Raw genomic sequence first — 14,086 nt, 5'->3', positions numbered from 1 at the left:
AATTTGATGCGACTTGAGGGCAAATGTATATTTCCTTTTCAAGAACAAGAAGTCAACGGACACGAAACGTTATGATCTAGCCTATTATAAAAGATGAGCAATGCTTGGTGGCCCAAAAGGAGATTGGCTCCAATGCCCTGAATTTCACCTTGCCGATCGTCTGTCCAATGTCCGGCCGATCGTCTGGTGAGGAAGTTGACAACCGTGGTCGACAAAAGTGACAACTGCGATAGACAAGTTTTCATCCGGTCGTTCGGGCAAACGTCTGGGCGGACGACCGGCCAACACCCATTCAGGCTATTTGAGCCGCTCCTTTTCGGGCCACCAAGCATTTTACTATAAAAGATACAGTTCCACTTAAATTGCTTCACCTATGTTTTACGTGATCAATTTTATGCCCATAGACTTGCTGCTTCATGAATTCAGACCGGATACCAGCAGTTGCATGCAAAGGGAGAATCCAGCTAAACTAATTTGTTAAAAACATGGTTCAGCAGCAAGAAGTGAATGCTGCTAAACAGTAAGTTCCGCTTACAAATCTTCAGTGCATCGAATTTACAACCAAAATAACTTGAAAAAAATATTTTTGTTTGCAGGCTTTATACTGAATACTTTCCAGCAATTTACAAATTGCATCTGTCAAACAGTGCTGAGATAAATCGCTACAATGCAACATGCAGAAATGGAGAGAGTTTGGACATCAACTGAGTCGAGGTTCAGTTTAATCATCACCTCTCACAGCTTGTTGATAGGACATCATAGCAGCTTTGTTTAAGCAACATATCCGATGTGTTAGGCCAACTCATAATTGCGCGACCCTGTCACAGAGAGAAGGAAAATGAGTTCTAATTTTTTCTTCTGTGACAGTTTGAAGACATGAAAAGAAAACAGAAGGCAAAACAGTAGAACAAAAATACAGAACGCAGCGAAATTCATCAATCTATATCATCACTTTTGTAAGCTGAAATTTCAACATCTTTATATGATTGTGTTCTTTGGATTAACATGTTATGGCCCTCAACTGTTGTCTTTTTAGTGAAGAGATAAAATTGAACAAACAACATCCAACCATTGTGATTACAAATTACTACCTGCCCATCTAATTGCGCTTTTGCCACCACTTCTCTGAAACATTGAAGAGTCAAGATTCAGTGCTCAATATATATTGATTACTGTTATGTTATCCTTGGGGTGGGTATCTCTGTATCGAGTGTTCCAATGCACCGAGGAGTGCTTCAATCACATTAACTTACTGCCCACCAATGCTCTAATATGTTCACAAAATCAGTCACCCACCAACCAGAGTTTGGTTGAGTTTTCATAATTGTTTCCTAAATTTTTTCAAAAATTAGTTGGTGAAGAAAATGCAAAAAATAAAAACCACTTGTTATTTTCATATGGTTCTCTTTTTTGGGAGAAAATAATTTTTAAAAATTAAAAAATATCTTCTTATTTTGGTGTTTAAACTAGTTTAAAAGTTTCTACTTTTTCAAAAAAAAATTCAGAAAACTAATACTGAAAACTCAACCAAACAGAGCTATTTGGCAGAAGTGAATTGATGCTCTTTTATGGTAGATATAGTTGAGTATAATTACTATTTTTCGGATTTCCCGTCAATTTCTCTGAAGTGTGCCTGTAGAAATTTAATGTATAAAGAGAAATAGAGAATTGTATTATTGATTGATGTGTTTATTGTATGATGAAATTGATATATTCTGTCTATTACAAATGGTTCCTTATATAGATGTAGGTGTAGGTGTAGTGGGTTAGGTTTAGTGGAGTAGGTGAGGTGGTAGTGGTGTAGTGGGTTAGGTTTAGTGGAGTAGGTGAGGTGGTAGTGGTGGTAGGTTTATTGATAAATTTTAACAGCCCCCCGCAAACTCAAGGAGGATAGAAACTAACCAACTTGAGTTTGGAGAGAGGAACAAAACAAGAAAATACATAAAAATAAAAGAGGATAGGAGACACTGTATGGTCGTGTCAGACCATTGGTGAAGACACTGGATGGTGGTGTCATAACGTTGTAGAGGACACTGTATGGTGGTGTCATAACGTTGTAGAGGACACTGGATGGCGGTGTCAGACCGATGTAGAAGACAGTTTATGGGGTCATGTCGGACCGTTGTAGCAGACAATGTTGTGACAGGGGTTGTGACAGTTTACGGAGTCTTGCTGGACCCTTGTAGAAACTAACCGGAATCAATGTCGGGACAGTTTACAGAGTCTTGTCGGACCCATAAAGGAGCTAACCGGAATCAATGTCGGGACAGTTTACAGAGTCTTGTCGGACCCATGAAGGAGCTAACCGGAATTAATGTCGGGACAGTTTACAGAGTCTTGTCGGACCCATGAAGGAGCTAACCGGAATTAATGTCGGGACAGTTTACAAAGTCTTGTCGGACCCTTGAAAAGTCGCACCCTCAAAAGGTGTGTCCAATCTTTCAAAAAAGGCGTGCCATCAAAAGGCGTGCCCAATCCATAAAAAGGCGTGCCATCAAAAGGCGAGCCTAAGTCATAAAAAGATGTGCCGGACATGATGGCGAGGCACGTGAGTGTCTTGGTTGGCGCGCCCGTTTGTCGTCTGTCGGCAAGTGGCGCACGATGCGCGGATCGGCCCTGGCTATTTAAACCAAGGTTGAGGCAGAGGCTGAGGCAGACAAAAAACTTCTGAAAATCCTCTGAAACAAAAAACTTCTGAAAATCCTCTGAAAAAAACTCTTCCTTTGCTGAGAGAGAAACTCTGTAATACTCTGTAACCAACCCGTCTCTGAAACACTCAGCAACATGGCTTCTTCGTCCCATCCAGCTACCCAGAACATGGCCTCCTCTTCCCGTGGGCTGCTCACGCTCTTTCCAGAACTGAACGAGTCTACAAGAGAAATAACTGGTGCGGTGGCCAGTGAACCTCAACCAAACACCTCTGGTTTTGCTCCGTTGAACTTTCCGATGCGGTCGGTGGAGCAAAAAATGGCGGTGCAAACTGATATTGAGGCCAATCAATATACTTTGAAGTCATGTGTGGAGACCATGACGGCGGTCACAAACCTGTCGCACCGGCTGCAGAGTAGGACAAATGAGGTGCAGCAGTTAAACTCCCAACTGGTTCTGCTCCAACGCATGTATAAGGATGCGCGAGCAGAGATAAGTGTGCTGAAGGCGGAAAATAAGGAACTGAAGCGGAAGGCCACCGTGATGTTCCGATTTGGAGGTCCGCCATATGCTGCAGTGGAAGAGTATGGGGGAGTGAACGTGCTCTGTGGACAAGGAAACACGGAGGCAACACCGTCAAGGGCCGCCCAGGACGGAGGCAAGAAGAAGAGACCGGTGGAATAGGCGAAGAAGTGAGGTCGATTGGTGGCCGGCTGCAGAAAAGAAAACAAAGCTGTTGTTGTGTGTTTTTTTTTTTTTTTTTTTTTTTTCTTGTGTAAAATTGTGATCGGGGTGGATCCCTGAGATGAATAAAATATGGTTTGGTGTGCAAAGCTATATGGTATGAATGGAAGTGGAAAAAGATTAAAAATAATGTGAAAGAAAAATAAAGAAAGAAATAATAAAAATATAATTGAAATAAAAAATGAAAGATGGGAAAATAAGGAAAATGGTTTGGAGAAAATAAATAAAAAATAATGGAGTTGGAAAGCAGACGGAGGAGAGATGATGATGTTTTTTTTTTTTTTTTTTTTAATATAATATAATAAAAAGAGATATATATAGATATATATAAAATAACGAAAGTGGGGAACAAGGAGTGCACCAATAAGCTGTATAATAAAAAAGTTTGGGTGGTGGATGCAAAGTGAGGAGAGAGAGTGGAGTGATTAAAAAATGGTGGGTTGGACAGTGGAAAGATGAGAGAGAGAAGGCATGTGGGTGGTTGTCCATTGTGGAGGACAAACATCAGATAGAGAGTGGGTTATATTATATTCAGAAAGTGGGCGGTGAGAGTCATGCCCATGTGGGGCAATGGCTTTAGCAGATGTCTGTTCCAACATTAATTGTCTCATCTTTATAGAAGTGGAGTGCTGGCAGTGGTAGACTCGTATTTCCAGACGGGTGGAAGCTTTTTTTTTTTTTTTTTTTTTTCTTCTTGTAGTAACGAGCAAGTCTGTGGATCCTGCTCTCAATCAGGATCAACCTAAACGTGGAATCCTTATCCGTCCTGTTCCTCTCCAGATGCTTCCGGATTGCGACTGCTTTCTTAATGAGGTGGTACAGGTCCTCAGGTATTTCAGGGGCCAGACCATGGGCCTTGAGAATACGCAAAAAACTTGCTTCCAGTGACACTCTTCACCTGGGCAATCCCATGAGAATCACGAAGAATGACACCAATTTGAGAAGGGGTCATGCCTTTCTTAGCAAACTTGCAGATATTATCCTCAACATCCTGAGAAGAGATCTTCAACCAACTTGGTGGGGTCCTCTTGTATGGTAGAGCTCGTCGCCGAGACCGTCGGCGGATGACTCCGGCGAGTCCAGTGAAAGAGATACGGAAGTTGTACGGTCTATTGAAGTTGAAAAGCAGTAACAAAATTGGACCGTCGGATCATGAATCACAACTGATCTTAAGGTGATGGTTGTATAGCAACATGGCGGGCCTTGTTAGTGAAAAATTCAAGGTATGTGTAGAAGTCCGGCGGGCGGCCAAGGCGAGGCTGCCGCCCGCCGGTGAAGCAGAATTACTAGCTTCTTAACCTTGCTCTGATACCATGTAGAAATTTAATGTATAAAGAGAAATAGAGAATTGTATTATTGATTGATGTGTTTATTGTATGATGAAATTGATATATTCTGTCTATTACAAATGGTTCCTTATATAGATGTAGGTGTAGGTGTAGTGGGTTAGGTTTAGTGGAGTAGGTGAGGTGGTAGTGGTGTAGTGGGTTAGGTTTAGTGGAGTAGGTGAGGTGGTAGTGGTGGTAGGTTTATTGATAAATTTTAACAGTGCCTCTACAAGTAAGCACCTGATAATAAAAGGTGTCACAAGATCCATAAATGGCGTTGTCCCAACAGCCTCATAGCAGCCAGGAGAACAACCAACCCTTTTGTAGAGACAAAATTTGAAAAAATTGAATTGGCATTCTACAAATAAATAAATAAATAAATAAAGAGAAAAGTGTAATTGGTAAGTCGCACAAGACATTTGCACACCTGATCAACCACATGAATGCCCAATGTTCTTGAGCTAGCTTGATGTCAAACAATTGGAACTGGAGTCAACCTTGATTACTCTTGTATTGTACGATCCACAAAACCCACACTTATGGTATAGCCAGTGAAACCGAGAAGTACCCTTCTTATCACAGTCATTGCACAGTATATCCTACATAAGCAAAAATGTATTCATTTAAATTCAAGCAAGATAAGATAAGGGACCTCTCAACAATATGCATATATAGAATGTATGGTTTACCTGACATCGATCCCTGTATTCTTCAGGGAGCTCCTCAGAAGTCAATAACGCATCAAGCATACCAAAGTAGACCTGAATGAAAGGTAAGAGATGAAATCTCAGAAAAAACCTCAAATAAGAATTTCTCAAATTTCTCTATCCATTTTGGTTTGAGAACGGTCAGACATAACTACATCATTTAAATTTTTTGGGAAGCATTTGGATAATAGGTGAAGATCGTGTCCTCAACAAAAAGAACCAGAATAGTTAAAGATAGAAATAAACTTTCCAAACATTCCTAAGCAATGGAGCAAAGGCACTCCCACTTATTGAAATCGAAGGGCAGGGAAGGTAGGTAGCGATTGGGCAGGGAAGGTAGGTAGCGATTGAGCAGGGAGTGAAATTAACTATCAAAAGGTGTCCTACATTCAAGAAAATGTGAGCTTGAGGCAAACAACAGTCTCATTCACCAACAATACACTTAAATTCATTGGGCAATGAATCTAAAGAGAAATCATTAATAGGTTAAAAGTATAGTTTGCTTTAAAAAGGAAAAGGATCTTCTTACCGCCATGTCTCCCAAAGATTTGCTACAGATTGGACAAACGTAGTGAGTGCAGGTGTATGCCTGACAAAAGGAACACAACAGAGGTCTCAAGTATTGAGCATTAGATGGAAGATTGTTTTCATTGCACTAAAGGCCAAAGCAACAAAACAGATACAGTAGCAATACCGAAACAATTAAGCCAATAAATAATAGACCTGAAAGCAAGCCGAATGCATAAAATGGCCACAAGGAAGGCCTCTGACAGTTGCACTGGATGTGAACAGAAAATCACAACATATAGGACAGTTTGTTTCCAGACCTTTCTCCCGACACTTGTGGTCTGATAACTTCATTGCCAGGCAACAATTGCACGTCATGCAATGAAAGAAGTCAGCACCAAGTCCCTTTCCAACACGGCATAAATTGCAAGAAGGGCAATGGTAAACTGTCCTGTGGTGAGAAAAGAGTAAAAATAGAGGCAAAAATGTCAGTTTTACTTCAAGACTTCAACAGAAGTTATCCATATTAGCTGGCAGATCATCACAATTACAACTAACTGAGCCTAAACACTAAAATACCAGAATTTCAAGATCCTCATTTGACATGGTGACAAACGCTAGACACACAAGCATCTAATCAATCACCACTCTCCCAATTCTTTAAATTTATCCTCAAAAAAATTTTGCATTCATTTCCAACCAAATTACCCAAAAACATACAAAAAGCACACAACTCCAAAGGACCCAAGCCTTCTTATTACGGCCAAAGCCCCCATAATCAATCAAAAGCATCTGAAACATCCACCAACTGAAACATCTTGTGCATAAGGCTAAAACCACTGGACAATACAAAAATAAATGATTAATCCTCATTCCTCCCTTACACATAATGCACCATTGTGGAAGTAAATGCCAATTAGGCCTCCTTTTCTGAATCATATCATTGGTATTGAGCTTATTGTGTGCATAGAGGGTGACATACGCACTTTAAATTCATGAATTGGAGAGTCAAATTCGTGAATTCTCTAATTATGATCTGTGAATTCATTGTCTGAGGGGGCAGATTCACAGTGATTCTTTTTTCTTATTTCAGCCAATCAATTGATGAGATAACAGTTACCTGCACTACTGACACCGCTGCACATGCAATAGAACACAACCATGGTTGTTAATATAGGGATCCTACGTAGGATTGGTGAGAGGACCTCATGGATCATATCGTGAACCCTACTTTCTATTAAAAATAAAATAAAAATGCAAATAAGGATACTGCATATTAAGTGGGTGTTTGGGAAGTGGGTTTTTTTTTTAGGTTTTTTTAGTTGTAGGATATTATTGGAGAAATTTTTTTTTGAGTTTGGGAAGATAGTTGGATTTTTTTGTGATTGGATGTAATGTTTGTGAGAGAAAAAGTAAAATGATTATGGGGTTTGATGTGATATTTTGTTTGGATTTGTTTTTTTTTGTTTTGTAACCAATTTGTCTTTTAGTGAAAAAAAACAAAAAAGAACCTAAAAAATTTGTTCCCAAACACCGCCTAAGATTAATGTGAAAAATCACAAACCCAACAATCCTACTTACGATCCGACATAAAAATTTATAAGTGCATGCTAAAATTGTAAACCACAAGGATTGAACGTGCAATCTAACAGGGAATCTACTCTTTCCCAAGTCAAAACTCCACTGTGCCAACTTTTTCATTTAGTTGGTTAGTCAAACTAAACATTATATATGATAACTGTATAGTATAAAAATCATACAATGCATAAACATAGAGCTATCAATACTTAATAATACAAAGAATTGATTATATTAAAGTATAAGATATTTAATAATAAATATTTAATCATATCAAAATATATATAATACAAACACTCTCGTGCCACTCTCAATCTTAAAAGTTTTGAAAATTGAAACTCTCACACTTTCGCTCCCGCTCCCACACCCACACGAGGAACTAGTGACTTAGCCATGCAAACACTTAAGAGGAATGCATACACTCCAAATCACTTTATGAGGGTCAACTATTGAAACATTAGGATCATCAATAATCTTATCAAAGAAAGACTTGAAAGAGAATAATCCCAATGAATGAATAGACCAAATTTGTTTTAATCAAGCTCTTCATGTATCAAAGAAACGCCATCAAGGATAGATAACATAGAATTCATCTCATTGGCCTCCCCCACTCATTAAAATGTCTGAAAAAAATTAAATTCCAAGAAATCAGAGAAAATAAAGAAAAATCCATAGATGCAATAGAGACATTATGAGTTAGAGATAGAGACAAACAATACGAATGAAAAAATAAAATTTCAAAAGAAACCTCCCCCTTCCATGCATCCTCCCACAACAAACATTTTCCCATTTCCCACAAGAAAATGAGTACACCAATCAAAAAAGAAAAAGGAAAAAAGAAGAGTCCTTGAGAAATGAATTTCCATGGAGATAGAGAATCCCCCAATTGACCAAACGAGAATCTCACCCATTAGCCAAAATCTCATACTTACTCTGAATAAAAGAATGCCATAGACTCACTTTAATCAAAAATCTCAAAAACACAAGCAAAGCAATGTTCTTGGCTATATTATTACACACGACACAACACAACAAAACCCCTTATTCTTTGGAAGAGAAACCACATCCAACTAATCTAATGGTCATTATTTCTCTCATCACTACCTTTCCACAAGAAATTCATAATCATTTTTTACTCGAATTATAAACAAATATAAATAGTAAATGGAACACTTGACAAAACAAACTAAACTAAGGTAAATCTGCCCCCTTTAGATATCAATACCCCCTTCCATTTTTTTAATCTCTTATCAATCTTCCCAATGAATGGATCCCAAAAAAGTTTCAAACCTAGGATTTCCTCTTGAAAGAAGCTCAAAATATTTGATGGCAAAGACTCGATGGCACATCCTAAAGTCCTCCCATTCTATGCAATCTATCCCACAAAAAATTAATTCCAACTCTCTTATTCATACTAACCTTAAGCCCAAAATACATTTAAAAAATTCTCAGAACAAAAGGCAGATTAACTACTTTAGACTCCTCACAATAGGATAAGGAAATGGTATCATTAACAAACTGTAAGTGAGACACGCAGAAACTATCCCTCCCAATCACAAATTCATCCACTAATCCTACCTCCTTAGCCCTAACACTCATCCTAGATAGAACATCAACCACTAAGGTAAATAGGAAGGAGAATAAAGGATACCCCAGCCTAAGACCTTTAGTGGCCTTAAAACTATTGCCCGTCTAACTATTACCAATCAATTGCAACAGGATAAATAAACCCCGAATCAATTTTCCCCATCAATCACCAAATATTTTCTTTAGCATATTAAAGCCCGAAAATTCCCACTCAACATGATCATATCCTTTTTCAAAATCTTTTTTTAAAGAAAATACCTTCCTTGTTTGTACTCTAGTAATTCTCCACCACCTTAGTTGATATCAAAGCAATATCCAAAATTTGAAATCCCTCAACAAAGGCACCCTAAGAATAAGAGATGGTATCCCCCAAAACCTCAATCAACCTCCTAGACAAAACTTTCGCCAAAGTTTTACACAAAGAAGTGACTAGATTGATTGGTCGAAAATCACTGATCTTTAGAGAGCTCTCCCTTCTTGGGAAGCAAACAAATGAAAAACTCATTAGTACAAGTATAAACAGTTTCATTCTATAAATAAAAAAATAAAAATAAAAATAAAAATCATAAAAAACTCTATTCATTTCTTGCTTAAAAATAATCCAACAATTTTGAAAAACCACCATGGAAAAGCCAACAAGCCATCAAGGCCCAGGGACTTGTCCCCTTCGCATTCAAAAACCGTTGCTCTATTTCCAATCTATCAAAAAAATTTCCAAGCAACAAGACTTGCTAGAATCGATTGGAGACAAATACGAACCTTCAATTCCTCACATATTTACCCCACCTGATAAATGCAACCTTGAATAAAATAAAATAAAAAATTTTATTTATAATTAGGCCTTCCCTTTTCACGGACAACCCAGATCCAACCTCTAACCTTTTGATAAACTTCTTAATCCTTTCCCATTTACATCCTTATAGAACTTGGAATTGTTATGTCCCTTTGTTAAAATCCACCTACTCTCCACCTACTTCACCCACTTAAACCTACTCCACTAAACCTAACCCACTACACCACTACCACCTCACCTACTCCACTAAACCTAACCCACTACACCACCACCACCTCCACTTCACCTACTCCTTACCTACTACACACTCACCCTCTTCTATATATAGGAATCATGAATCATTGTAATAGATATGAATCAACAATTACAAACATCAATCAATAATACATCAATTTTAACATGGTATCAGAGCAAGGTTAAGCACTTAGTATTTTTCGCTTCACCGGCGGGCGGCAACCTCGCCTTGGCCGTCCGCCGGACCTCAACCTAATCTGCTAAAATTTTTCTACACATACCTTGAAATTTCCTTTCTGAGTGCACTACTGTTCAGTCGCCGGAGACCACCACCGCTTGCACGTCGATGTCCCTTTGCCAAAGCTCCGTCGCGACACCGGCCTTCCTTGCGTCTGGTTTCAATCCCCTGCTATTCCAAGCCACAAAATAGGGCACGACTTTTGAGGGCTCGATATCTATATCCATGTATATCTTTTGGGCAGTCTATATACACACTCATACAGTGTCTTCTACACCGGTAACATGGTACAAGGGCCCAACCCTTCTTGATGCCCTCGACATGATTACAGAGCCCAAGAGGCCATCAGACAAGCCTCTTCGTCTCCCACAGGATGTCTACAAGATTGGCGGTATTGGTAATTTGGCCCACTTTTTTGATCAACACCAGCATATAGTTTCAAAGAGAGAACTATATTATATAATTTTTTCTATTTTAAAATATTTTTCCACCGTCCAAACCTTTTTTTTATCTTATATATATAAAAAATTGGATGGAACTCACGTGGGTGCTACTTTTTCTTTTTCTTCTTTCCACAGCCCAACTTTTCCTTGAACCTCAATTTTTTATTATTAAAAATAAAAAAATAAAATATAAAAAAAAAAATTCATTCTATCTAATTTTTCTGCTCAGTCTTGTACCTTCAAGCCATTCGGATTTGCACAATACACTCATTTTATTTCTATCGGGATTTCGCCCTGATCACAATTTTACACAAAAAAAAAAAAAAAAAACAACAAACCCAAACAACCACATCCACAGGCGGGATTTTTCTTCTCTACTCTGCCGCCGGTCTCTTCTTCTTACCTCCGTCCTGAGCGGCCCTTGCCGGTGCTGCCTCCGTGTTTTTCACGCTGCCCAGCACGTTCACTCCCCCATACTCCTCCACTGCAGCATATGGCGGACCTCCAAATCGGAACATCACGGTGGCCTTCCGCTTCAGCTCCTTATTTTCCGCCTTTAGCACACTTATCTCTGCTCGCGTATCCTTATACATGCGCTGGAGCAGAGCCAGTTGGGCGTTTAACTGCTGCACCTCATTTGTCCTACTCTGAAGCCGGTGCGACAAGTTTGTGACCGCAGTCATGGTTTCCACACATGACTTCAATGTATACTGATTGGCCTCAATATCAGTTTGCACCGCCATTTTTTGCTCCACCGACCGCATCGGAAAGTTCAACGGAGCAAAACCAGAGGCGCTTGGTTGAGGTTCACTGGCCACCGCACCAGTTATCTCTCTTGTTGACTCGTTGAGGTCGGGAAAGAGAGTGAGCAGACCACGGGACGAAGAGGCCATATTCTGGGTAGCTGAACGGGAAGACGAGGCCATTTTCTAGGCAACAGAGTGTTCCAGAATCTCTTTCTCAGAAACGGAAGAGGTTTTTTCAAAGGATTTTCGCAGGTTTTTTGTCTCAGCCTCTGCCTTCGCCTCAGCCTCCGTCTTGGTTAAATAGCCGAGGCAGCCACGTGTATCGCGCGCCACTTGACGCCAAACGACAAACGGGCGCGCCAGCCAAGGCACTCACGTGCCTCGCCATCATATCTGGCACACCTTTTTATGGATTGGGCACGTCTTTTGATGGCACGCCTTTTTATGGATTTGGCACACCTTTTGACAGATTGGGCACACCTTTTGAGGGTACGACTTTTTAGGGGTCCGACAAGACTCTGTAAACTGTCCCGACATTGATTCCGGTTAGCTCCTTCATGGGTCCGACAAGACTCTGTAAACTGTCCCGACATTGATTCCGGTTAGTTTCTACAAGGGTCCAGCAAGACTCCGTAAACTGTCACAACAACTGTCACAACATTGTCTGCTACAACGGTCCGACATGACCCCATAAACTGTCTTCTACATCGGTCTGACACCGCCATCCAGTGTCCTCTACACCGTTATGACAACACCATACAGTGTCCTCTACATGGTTATGACACCCCCATACAGTGTCCTTTACAACGTTATGACACCACCATCCAGTGTCTTCACCAATGGTCTGACACGACCATACAGTGTCTCTTATCCTCTTTTATTTTTATGTATTTTCTTGTTTTGTTACTCTCTCCAAACTCAAGTTGGTTAGTTCCTATCCCCCTTGAGTTTGCGGGGGGTTGTTAAAATCCACCTACTCTCCACCTACTTCACCCACTAAACCTAACCCACTACACCACTACCACCTCACCTACTCCACTAATCCTAACCCACTACACCACCACCACCTCCACTTCACCTACTCCTTACCTACTACACACTCACCCTCTTCTATATATAGGAATCATGAATCATTGTAATAGATATGAATCAACAATTACAAACATCAATCAATAATACATCAATTTTAACACCCTCGATTAGCCATTTATTTATTTATAGCAGTTTGTAGGTCCAATATATCCAGATATCACAAGCAAAGCATTAATACACTAAGGGCTTGTTTGATTAGCAGGATTAATAGTGAGAGGATTAACAATCCATGAGATTAATGTAGGATTGATTATCCAACTGGATTAGTGAGATATATAATCCCTTCTGGTCCACGTTTGTTTTGCAATAGATATGAAAATTTATAATCACAATTACATTGCAACCAAATAATGGAATGTGAGTCCCGTGGATTAATAATCTTAATCCTATGATATAATCAGCCCAATCAAACAAACCCTAAGACTATGAAGCATGGACACGGCAAAATCAGCACCGTGGCGGTGTCGGACACGGGGACACACCGGGACACGCCATCTGCCGTGTCCCTTTTAATTTAATTGTTTTTTTTCTTTGTAGGAGACATGCTTGGGACACGCGTGTCCAAATCTGGACACGGCATGAGACATGTCGAGGAGACAGAGACACAGGAGAGAGAGTGTAAAGGAAGAGAGTGAAGAGACAAACCTGTCGTGCGATCAAAGACATCTAGTTGATCGATCAAACATCCAGTCACTACATCGACAACCAGTCGTCAACGATCTGTATCCCTTCGACTTCACGACCTCCACCATAAGCATCACTCTCTCTCTAGGCTTCTCTCTCGCTTGCATCGTCTTCTTCCTCTCTCTCACTCGCATTGTCTTCTCTCTTTCTCGCTCGCGTCTCTCGTCTTCTCTCTCTTGCTCGCGCCCTCTCGCCAACTTTATCCCTCTCGCCTTCTTTCTTATCTTTTATATATATATATATGTGTGTGTGTGTGTGTGCGTGTGCGTGTGTATTAGTATATATAAGACAATATTAATAAGATAATATTATTTTATAAGTAGATATAACATATTATATACTATTTATACATATTAATAAAAAAAACACGTATATAAAATAAAATAAAAAATTATCAGAAACACATTATTTAAAAAATATAATAAATAAATAAAATAATTAACGTATATTAAAATAAAAATATTTATAAAAAAAAAAATTTGACATGTCCCCTGCCGTGTCCGTGTCCCCATTTTTTGAAAATTGCCATGTCCCGTGTCCGTGTCCGTGCTTCATAGCCCTAAGAGTACTCCCAATTTAGTCCTCATTGGATTGGGGTCTGCGAGGGGAAGATTGGGTACATACCTAACAAAATTCAAATTAACACAAGTAATTTCATCTGCAGATTTTTTAATGAACTTCAGGGTTCTAGCAAAAATTTATAGCAGTAAAACATTCTGTATTCATAGATGGTAGGTAGGGAAAAGAGATGTTCTA

At 39.5% G+C, this 14,086-nt stretch overlaps 1 protein-coding gene across 3 annotated transcripts in view; it reads right to left on the bottom strand.

The window, feature by feature from the left end:
- Positions 1–441: 441 nt before the first annotated feature.
- Positions 442–14,086, bottom strand: part of LOC114275426 (zinc finger protein BRUTUS) — a 29,959-nt gene continuing 16,314 nt past the window's right edge. Inside the window, exons 11-15 of one of the 3 annotated variants that reach the window (XR_014342732.1) lie at positions 6,152–6,386; positions 5,958–6,017; positions 5,411–5,482; positions 4,946–5,320; positions 442–1,633 (exon numbers count right to left, since the gene is read on the bottom strand). Coding sequence is in view for 2 of the 3 variants with exons in the window: in XM_082892591.1 (XP_082748717.1) it covers positions 5,183–5,320; positions 5,411–5,482; positions 5,958–6,017; positions 6,152–6,386 (505 nt within the window). In the remaining variant the exon portion in view is untranslated. Of the gene's footprint in view, positions 1,634–4,945; positions 5,321–5,410; positions 5,483–5,957; positions 6,018–6,151; positions 6,387–13,475; positions 13,955–14,086 lie in introns of those variants that run through there. The other 2 variants (XM_082892591.1, XM_082892592.1) reach the window with 2 other exon arrangements.

This window comes from Camellia sinensis, chromosome 10, assembly GCF_055761805.1.
Source record: "Camellia sinensis isolate YWXY chromosome 10, ASM5576180v1, whole genome shotgun sequence".
In the NCBI taxonomy this organism is placed as follows: domain Eukaryota; kingdom Viridiplantae; phylum Streptophyta; class Magnoliopsida; order Ericales; family Theaceae; genus Camellia; species Camellia sinensis.
The sequence above is the reverse complement of the archived record's forward strand: the minus strand, read 5'-3'. Positions and strand labels throughout refer to the sequence as shown.